Genomic DNA, 9,786 nt, shown 5'->3' on the forward strand with positions numbered 1-9,786 from the left:
GAGACGAGACGGGCGGGGGGGGCAGGGAGGAGGGGGGGAGGCTGTTTCAGGGTCCGGGAGAGAGACCCTGGTGCAGGACTGGCAAGTGGAGGCCGTGAGAAGGGGATGGATTCGGGGCATATTTTGAAGGTAGGGATTCTGGGGAGAGAGAGAAAGGAGTAGGACACTTTGGGGGCCCTTCCAGGGACAATGTGGGGGCCTTCCTCAGGAATCCTCGAACAGGAGCCCCACCATCAGACAGGGGCGGCCCCACTTGGTCCTAAGCCATCAGCCCCAAGGCAACGAGGGGCACAGGGAGGCTGCTGAGAAGAAGGCACGGGCAGCGGTAGATGGGCAGAGCTGCAGGTATTTATTCTGGGTGTCCTGACCCCAGACACCCTCACCTGCCCCCCTCCTCCCTCTGCTTGTTCCAAGCCTGGAGGCCATTGGACAGGGAGCCAGAATCAACAGGAAGGATGTGGCCCTGGGTGGCGGCTGCGCTGTGAGTCGGGGCCGAAGGGAGGACGAGGCCGAGGCTGGAGCTGGAACAGCAGAGGGGGGAGAGAGTGGGGGTTGTGAGGTCCAGGCCCTGGTTCTCCTGCCTTCCCCCCACTGACACTCTGACCACGAGTGCTTGGCATTGGGGGGCCTGGACCCCGCACTGCTGAGCAACCCCTCACTGTTGCCTCAGTGGGTGGGCAGGTCTGTGTGTCCCTCCCTTGACCTCCTCCACCCCCCTCCATCTGCCCCAACCTTGACACAAAGGCCATCTTGTTCCCAGAAAAATGAGGCTGGCACTGCCCTGCTGGACCCACCTGGGTGGGCCCTCAGCGCTGGTCCAGGATGAGGGGCACCTGGGCGCTGTCCATCCGGGGAGGCAGCTGCTGGCCTGTGCGCATGTTAAACATGGGCTCGTGCTGGCCTGTGCGCACGTTGAACATGGGCTGGGTGGAGAGGGGCCTGGGCACCTCTCGCCTCGCTGCCATCTGCCGTAGCTCCTCTGTGTTCTCACGGATGGTGAAGTGGTGGAACATCTGGATGCTGGGGGCACAGGACAGGCAGAGTCATCAGCCTGGGAGTCAGCCCCCCGACTTTGGGGTCCAGCCTGACACTGCCTCTGAGCCACCCTATAGTCTTCCCTACTGTTACGTGGGGGAGCCTCACACACGCGATGGGCGGAGGGAGGACAAACAGGACGTTCTATGGCGCCAGCTCCGTGGCCTGTGACCGAGGCAGGGGCTCTGGGTGTAGACAGCCTGGATTCAAAGCTGTATGTCCGCCACAAGTTGCTTCACCACTCTGTGACTCAGTTTCCTCAACTGTAAAATGGGGCTAATAATAGAGCTACCTCCTAGGATTGCTGCGGGATTAAATGAGTGTTTAGAAAAGTGCCTGACAGGTGGTAGGAGCTCTCAAGATGATAAGATAGGAGTGGACACCACAGTGAATATATATTTCCAGAGGCCAGCATTTCCTGGGCTTTCTTTCCTGTTTTTATATTCTAACTAGAGGCCCCATGCATGGATTCGTGCACTGGTGGGGTCCCTTGGCCTGGCCTGTGCCCTCTCACAATCCGGGGGATGTCGGATTGACAGTTTCGGCCTGATCCCCAAGGGACCCCACCAGTGCACAAATCCATGCATGGGGTCTCTAGTATGCATATAAAGTCTTTAGTTACTCTCTTCCCGCCCTTCCCCATCCCCCCTTCCCTCAAAGATTCGTCAGTCTGTCCCATGTTCCCATGTCTGTGCGTTGAGCGTCTGCCCCCTGGTGGTCAGTGCACATCATAGGAAACGGTTGGTGGAATAGTTGCTTAGGCTTTTATATATATAGATGGCCCTCTACCACTCGGCTCCCTCCACCACTCAGCTCCCTCCCCTAATACTCTCTCCCACCACTGAACATCCAATTCTCCTCCCCTCCCCATCCCCACCCCAGGCTGGCAGACCTATACCCCCCACTTTTTGCTACCCCCTGGCTTTCGTCCAAGCTGTTTCCCCAAGTCCTGCCAGGCTTCGACTGAGTCACCTTTTGGTTGCTCAGACCTGACCTCCTCTCCCTTTGTACCTTGACCCCCCCATCACCCGCCCCCCACCAATCAGCCCCCAGGACTGTTGAGCTCCAGACTGAATCTGTCTCCCTATCTTTGCTTCAAACCAAGGCTCCTAGAGGCCTGCACCAGGCTCCACCCTCCACAGGCCGGAGTGGACTGATGGCCACGCCCTGGGGAAGTCCTTCCTGAGCCCCAGCTCCAGTTCCTCCTCAGAAGTCTCAGCCTCATTCTCATTTGACGTTCCCATGGGCTTGCTTTCTGCCGTCGAGGGGCGAGCTTTAGTTCATTGTGAGAAGCGGGGCAGCACCTCAGTGACACATGAAGACTTGCTTTGGGTTTGGGTTCCACTGCTTACTGGCTGCGTGACCGTGTGCAAGTGACTTAACCTCTCTGTGCCGCCGTTTCCTCATGGCAATGCGAACTGCTGTATGAATTAAATGAGTTAATACAGGAAAAACTGGGAACGCGTCCTGGCCAGCGTGGAGCCAGGGCAGCTGCTGTTATGGGGAGCCTCCCGTTGCTGCTACTCTCCCTGGTGTTCTTGTATTCGGTAAGCCCACATGGCCTCCATGCAGGGAGGCCTGATGAGCTTGGCCTTCCACGGAGGGATGGCTCCAATTCCTTCTACACAAGCCCACCCACACTTGGGGGGCCCAGCCTGGAGACATTTTCCCAAGCTACCTGGTTGCCAGGTCAGACGGACAGCCCGGACTTTTCATTACCAACAATAAGAACTGGTTTCCTTAAAGGGGCGGGGTCCTACGTAAGGGGAAAGCAGCCCTACCTGCCATTGGGTTACGGATCAACAGGGGGAGGACACGTGATCCCCATTTGTGTCCGAGCCTTGATTAGTGGACACAGACTCAGACTCCAGCTAGAGCCTGCAGATTAGACTCCAGGAAGGACACTCAGCTTCCTGCCGAATGGGCCGCACTCCTGGGGGACGGGGGGGAGGGGGAGTAGGACACAGTGCTGTCTGGCCGCAGGGAGGAGGTGGAGTCACCCTCGAAGGCTAGGGGAGGGTCACAATGAGCTCTTGAGTCTGGAATTTGGCAAGCGGAATTGTCCAAAACACAATTTTCCATTCCCAGGCAAGGGGAGGCTGAGGGGGAGAGGGAGCAAGGAGGGTATGGATGCTGAGGGCGGGAGGCAGCGGCAGATAGTGACCCCGTGGGGGGAAGGGCCTTCGGTCATGGGCCCCCTCCCCACTCCCAGCCCCACATCTGGATCTCATTACTCTGGTAACACACACAGGTGGGAAAATGTTCTGGGATGTTTTTCCAGAGCAGGAGCCAGAGCCAGAGCCAAGGTGCCTGTCCCCACAGCCCTTTCACATCAGCACGGGGGCAGGTGAAGGGACAAAGGGACAAGCTTCACACACACACACACACACTCACACACACTCACACTCACACACACACGCGTGCGCACACTCATACACGCACACACTCACACACACACACTCACACACTCACACTCACACACACACTCACATACTCTCCATCACATGGACCACAGGAGAGGGTCGCCAAGACTGCAGGCCTTTCCGACCAGTGAATCTGACATTGTGAAAAGCGAGCAGCAGAATCACAATTTGAGGATAATCTGAAAAATGGTAGTGACTGAACAAGAGGGGAAAAGGATTTTGTAGAAATAAATCAACAGAAAGTCCAAACCCACAAGGGCTAATATCGCACACGATTCAAAACTGGTGGAGGCAGGTTGTCCTGACACCATCAGAGCTACAACCCTGGCTGGGCGAACGCAGGACGCGGCGGAAATAGCTGCTCAGAAGAGAATGTCTACAGTCACGATGGCAGAGGCCAAAAGAGAGCGAGGAATGAAATCTCCTTTGTAAACGGACATAGAAAATCACTGATCTCCACGGGGAAACTTCTATCAAATAAAAAGGAAAATAGGGAGAGAAAAATAGCCTGTTCATTGCTTTGCATAGCGAGTTGATCAATGGGCTGAGATGCTGGGGTCAAAATGGTGGTTTTAAAACTGGGGGCTCGGCCCTGGCCAGGTAGCTCAGTTGGTTAGAGTATCATCCCAACATGCCAAGGTTGCGGGTTGGATCCCCAGTCAGGGCACATGCAAGAAGCAACCAATGAATGCACAAATAAATTGAACAAATCAGTGTTTCTCTCCCTTCCTCTCTCTCTCTTTCAGTTTTTTGTTTGTTTTTAAAGAGAAGTTATGCAGTTAAAAAATATTTTTTAAACTTGGGGCTCAGAATAAGCGGAAATTTGCTGGCACTCACACATATACATGTATACACACGTGGGTCTACAGCCCTTCTTCCCAGAGTACGTGGCAAGTCAGATGTCCCCGCTGTCTGGCATCTCCTGTCTGCCCCTCCCAGGAGGGAACAATGGGGCCACTGTGACCCTCACAGGATTCTGGTGGCCTCACAATGTCCCTCTGAGGTCACTGCAGAAATAACCTGACCACCCCCTGCGCCAGAGGCACAAGTCTGCTGAGACCAGCCGTGGGTGATCATCCTTGGTCCTCCTCCTGGCCACCCAGGGAAGGCTTGGGCCAGAGCCCTAGGAGGACGCCTCTGACGGGAACAGAGCTGGGACACACCTCAGCCACCAAGGAGCCACCCAGTGGAGATTTCGAGCCGCCATCCTGGAGGTCCTCGCGCCCAGTGCCCTTCACCCACCCCAGGAAGAGATGCAGAAAGACACCTCGACGCCACCCTCCACCACGCTGCTGGCTTCAAACAGCGGCCTGAGTGCGGGCCCGCAGGCCGGTGTGTCCGGAGTCCCTAGCAAGAGCGAGACGGGGCACCACGCCTGCCCCCAAGCCCACAAGAAGCCCAGCATATCCAAGGTGATCCTGGAGGTCATGGCGGACAAGGGGCGCAGCCGCGTGTCCCTGGCCACCCTGAAGAAGGCGCTCATCACCACGGGCTACAACATGACCCGCAACGACTGGCGATTTAAGAAAGTGCTCAAGGGGCTGGTGGACAAAGGCATGCTCCGGCAGGTGACCAGCAAGGGGGCCTCGGGCTCCTTCCGCATGGGCAAGAAGCACACCTCCAGCTTCAAGCCCGGCGCCAAGGGGCCGGGGCAGCAGAGGCAGCGCCGACAGCCGGGGAAGCCACGGGCCGGGCGCAGGTTTCTACTGAGTTCCAAGCAGGGACCCAAGCAGCTAATCAAGGGGGCTCGCAGGGTGGCCAAATGCCCCCGCACCTAAGGAGGCAGGCCCCGCAAGCACACAGAGGGGCCAGGCCCGCGACGGCTCAGAGAGTGGGAATAAAGGAGCCTATTTAACACCTGCCTCCTGGAATCTTTGGGGTTCAAGGGAGTGGGCTGGGCCCTGGAGGGAGGGGTTAAGGCCAAGGGTGGGGGAAACCTGGGCAAAATGAGGGTGAGGTGGATTTGGGAAGGGCTGGGGAATGGAAAGCATCCACAAACATTAGTTAGTCCAACCATAGCAGAGCAGCCGAGGCCAGAACGGTCACAGTAACTGTGTGGCAGAATCCGGCCTGAAGCCCAAGTGTCTGACTCAGAGTGAAGTGAGTGTGGGTGTGGGTGTGGGTGTGGGTGTGAGTGTGGTATGAATGTGGGTGTGAGTGTGAGTGTAGGGGTATGGGTGTGAGTGCGAGTGGGTGTGAGTGTGGGTGTGTGAGTGAGTGTGAGTTGGTGTGAGTGGGTGTGAGTGTGCTGAAGGTCTCAGCTGCTTCTCCAGGCCCCCTCCCCTGTCCCATCCACATTAGACAGTTCCATGGAGACCAAAACAATCAAAGGCGAGCCCAGGCCAGGTCAGGCCCAGCGTCCAGACAGCCGGGACTGGACTTCAGAGGCCAGGGCGGCCCCCTCCTCTCAGAATGATCTGGTTTGTCTATGCTGCTCATGGAGGTGGGAGGGCCCAGCTGGACAGGGTAGGGGACTCCCACCCAGCCCCCCGCTTTCCCTTACTCACTCAGAGGTGGCCAGGTCTCTCTTCAGCCTGTGGAAAAGCAGGGGGAGGGGTTAACTGTTGTCCACAACCCCCTCCCGGTGCCAGACAGGACCTAGAAAGGGGCCCCCTCTCCCTTCCTGTCTGAGCACCTCACTCCCTGAGGGTCTGGTCCCCACAGAGTACAGGTGCCACAGGAGTCCCACAACCTGCCCCTGCCCCCCACACTCACCGTCCCTCCCTCCGGCAGCACATGACGTAGGCCAGCAGCAGGGTGAGCAGCAGGGCCACCAGCAGGGGCACCAGGAGGGTGACCAGTGCGTCGGTCAGGAAGTCTCGGGCCACGGCCTCGGTGGGCGGGCAGAAGAAGGGGTCCCGTTCCAGGATCCCATCGCCTGGGGTGGGCACCTCGTCTGCGGGCTCTGGCACTGACTTATCCACCTGGTCAGAGAGCCCAGCACTGACCCAGGAGAAACTGGATGGACTCAGAGACTGTCCGGGGGAGCAGGGCAGGGATCCCGGGGCGCCACTATCTACTGCCCCATCCGACCACAGGAAGGGACAGCTCTGGTGACCCAGCAGGACAGGCACTGAACTAGGAGCCAGGAGAGAGATTCTCAGAGAGGCAGGGTCGCACAATGGTTAGAGTACACTCCAGGGTCCGACTGCCTGGGTTTGCATCCCGACTCAGACAAATGCTTGGCTGAGATGACCTCCCTGTAGGGGCATCAGCTCCCCAACCTGTAAAGTCGGGTTGCTCGCAGTGGTGCCTGTCTCCTGGGGCGGCGGTAAGAATGCAACTGGTTGAATATAGTGTCCAGCACATAGCAAGGGTTCGGGAATGTTGCGCTGTTGGTCAATTCACAGGGACGGAGTAGGCCAGGGACCTGAGATACCTCAACACCCAGAGAGCAGTGGTGAGTGAGAACTACCTGCTCCTCACCGCAGGGGACACCTAAGAAGAGTGGTTCTCAACCTGTGGGTCGCGACCCCTATGGGGGTCGAACGACCCTTTCACAGGGGTCACCTAAGACCATCAGAAAACACATATATAATTACATATTGTTTTGTGATTAATCACTATGCTTTAATTATGTTCAATTTGTAACAATGAAAATACATCCTGCATATCAGATATTTACATTAGGATTCATCACAGTAGCAACATTACAGTTATGAAGTAGCAACGAAAATAATTTTATTGTTGGGGGGTCACCACAACATGAGGAGCTGTACTAAAGGGTCGCGGCATCAGGAAGGTTGAGAACCACTGCCTTACAAGGAAGCAGTCAGCGGTCACACAGAGGCCCTTGGTGGGGAGCTGCATTGTGGGAGTTATTTGGGGACTTCAGGAGCCAGAGATCTCTGGGTTATGGACTCTGCCGCCCTCTTTTGGTAGAAAGTGGAAGTGTGCGTGTGTGCGTGTGTGCGTGTGTGCGTGTGTGCGTGTGTGCGTGTGTGTGTGTGTGTGTGTGTGCGCGCGCGTGCGTGCGTGCATGTGTATGTGTGTGTATGTAAGAGTAGGTCCTCTTGTGGGGTGGAATTGTGGAGTTGGGAGTGTGTATGAGGTGGAGGGGGGGGAAGACTGGTATTAAGGGGGAGTCTGGGACTGTGTGTGTAAAAAGAGGGGGGCAGATAATCAGAGAAAAAAATGGAACAGAGACACTGGGATGGGTAGGAGCAGGGAGCAGACTGTCATGGGAGCCATGCCCCTTCCTCCCCGCCCCCCCTAGAGCCAGGGTCCCTCCTCACCAGGGACACGTTGCACCAGTCAACTCGGAAGTGAGGTGCCAAGGTGTCGTAGCAGGACAGAAGCGGAGGCTGGCCCTGGGCACAGCGAGCATGGCTGTCGGGAGACGCCACCATCTTCAGGCAGGTGGAGAAGGGTGAGGTGGAGCCCACCTTGATGTACACCCTGGACCCAGACAGAAGCCACCGTCAGCAATTGGGAGGGTGTCACCGAGCACTGGAGATGTGGGGGTCACAAGGCCACCCTGAAAGCCGGGGTTATGGTGAGAGTACACAGAGTGGTCCAGGCTTCTGGGGGCCTTATCCCTGCACGAATGTCCTTTAAAAGGGTGGGCCTTTTACGTCCTCATGGGCACAGGAAGCTGGAGTTCCGGATAACCAGGGTTTGGGTGCAGGAGGGGCAGGAGGGAGAGGAGGGTGTGGCCAGAGGGAAGTGGCCAGTGGGGTGGAGCTGGGAGGTGTGGATGGGCCTGGTGAGCGTGTCCAAAGGTTCCTCACAAACATCTTCGCCACGCGCCTGCTCTCTGCATAACTCATGGACCTCAAGGCCCTTGGACTGTTGGGCCGTCTGGTTTACTCTGGCCGACTTAATGTATTTTGTCAGTTTGGTTTCCTTTCTCCATTGGCAACATTCTCCCTGGACTCCCATTTTTATACAAATCTGAACCCTCACGTAGCTGTGTCGGTCTGAAAATAGTGGAGGACAGCAGCTACCAGCAGAGCCAGATTGCCAAGGTGCACGTAAAGCCAGGCGCCGCGCTCTGCTAGACAATGATCACACCTCAGTTTGCAAATCCTTTGGTGAATATGCTCCTCCTTCCCACCCGTCAAAACCAACAGTTTCCACGCTACACAAATAGAAGGGGCAGCCTCTAACTCACAAGTCCTCAAGAGCATCAGTGATCGATTCTCCAGTTGGAAACTGATACCTCTCCTAATTAAGGAAGAAATTTTAGTGAACAACATGTGATGCTGAGCAAGACTAGTCATCAAACAAAATAAAAATTCATAATCCTATGAACAAAGACTCCAAAAACAATGTTATTTTCACTTTTTTGCAATGAAGTCTTTTATTTGTTATAAATGTTCATGTTTATGTCCTTTTTAATATCCCTCTTTTATTTTTCATTCTCTTATCTTTTATGGTGAAATTGCCTCACGGATAGTTAGTTATGCAGGAAAAATGTTTGCAGCAAAAATGCTTGTGGCCAGATGCGTCTGGCAAAGATGTTTATGGGGAAACTACGTAGAACCGTGCTGAGGGGGTGGGTGCAAAGGTGGGTAAAGCCCCGCCTGGAAATTAGGGAGACCCATGTTCTATGCCTACCACCCAGATGGGAGGCAATGTGCCTCCTCCTTCAGGAAGCCCTCCGGGGTCACATGCCTACCCTTCCTTGCGGCCCTCGATGGGAAGGGGGACACGGCCCCCACGGTCCAAGGCGGAGGTGATGTTGAGCAGCTGGAGCTCCGCTGGCTCCCAGAGGCCCCCCAAGGCTGTGAGGAAGCGGCTGGCAGGGGTTGAGGGCAGCACTTCCTCCACGTCATGGCTGCGCACCAGGAACTCAGCCTGGTATGGCAGCAGGGGGCCTGGAAGGGCCAGGTTGGCACCTCAGGCTGCACCCAGCCCTGCACAGATCCTCCCCAAGCCTCCCCACCCAAGCCCCTCCCTCCATCTCCTCAGACTCCTTCCTTCCTCCTTCGCACCCCATACATCACAGGCCCCAAATGCCCTTCCCCAACCCCACAGACTGCGGCCAGCAGAGCCGCCAAGGATACAACCCTCGAGGCTTCCCAGGACGCCCTGCTCCCCGCTTCTCTCCAAGTCTTTCCTTCCACACACTCCCTCCCAGGAGAGATCCCCCAAGACTGGCGTTGGTGGGGTGGGGGTAGGCCGGGGCAGGTGGTACCTTCTGGGTCCCCGATCAAGAGCACTAGCCTCTGCTGGGTGGTGTCGAAGCTGTCCCGGTTGTAGGCTACGACCTGCAGGGGGTGTGGAAGCGGCCAGAGCGGGGGGTGAGGAGAGAAAACGGTGCAGCTGGGGCCTGGCGGGAAAGGCCCGCGCTGTTACCCAGTCAGAGGCATGTAAACGATGTACG

The 9,786-nt window shown here is 56.7% G+C and overlaps 1 protein-coding gene across 2 annotated transcripts in view; it reads right to left on the minus strand.

Annotated features, from left to right (window-relative positions):
• Positions 1-328: 328 nt before the first annotated feature.
• Positions 329-9,786, minus strand: part of SGCA (sarcoglycan alpha) — an 18,726-nt gene continuing 9,268 nt past the window's right edge. The window contains exons 4-10 of one of the 2 annotated variants that reach the window (XM_015570852.1): positions 9,598-9,670; positions 9,079-9,277; positions 7,694-7,856; positions 6,174-6,382; positions 5,966-5,992; positions 795-1,020; positions 329-515 (exon numbers count right to left, since the gene is read on the minus strand). In XM_015570852.1, the coding sequence (XP_015426338.1) occupies positions 807-1,020; positions 5,966-5,992; positions 6,174-6,382; positions 7,694-7,856; positions 9,079-9,277; positions 9,598-9,670 (885 nt within the window). In that variant the 3' untranslated portion in view covers positions 329-515; positions 795-806. Of the gene's footprint in view, positions 522-794; positions 1,021-5,965; positions 5,993-6,173; positions 6,383-7,693; positions 7,857-9,078; positions 9,278-9,597; positions 9,671-9,786 lie in introns of both variants that reach the window. The other variant, XM_015570851.1, reaches the window with a different exon arrangement.

Source organism: Myotis davidii, unplaced genomic scaffold (genome assembly GCF_000327345.1).
Source record: "Myotis davidii unplaced genomic scaffold, ASM32734v1 scaffold327, whole genome shotgun sequence".
Lineage (NCBI taxonomy): Eukaryota > Metazoa > Chordata > Mammalia > Chiroptera > Vespertilionidae > Myotis > Myotis davidii.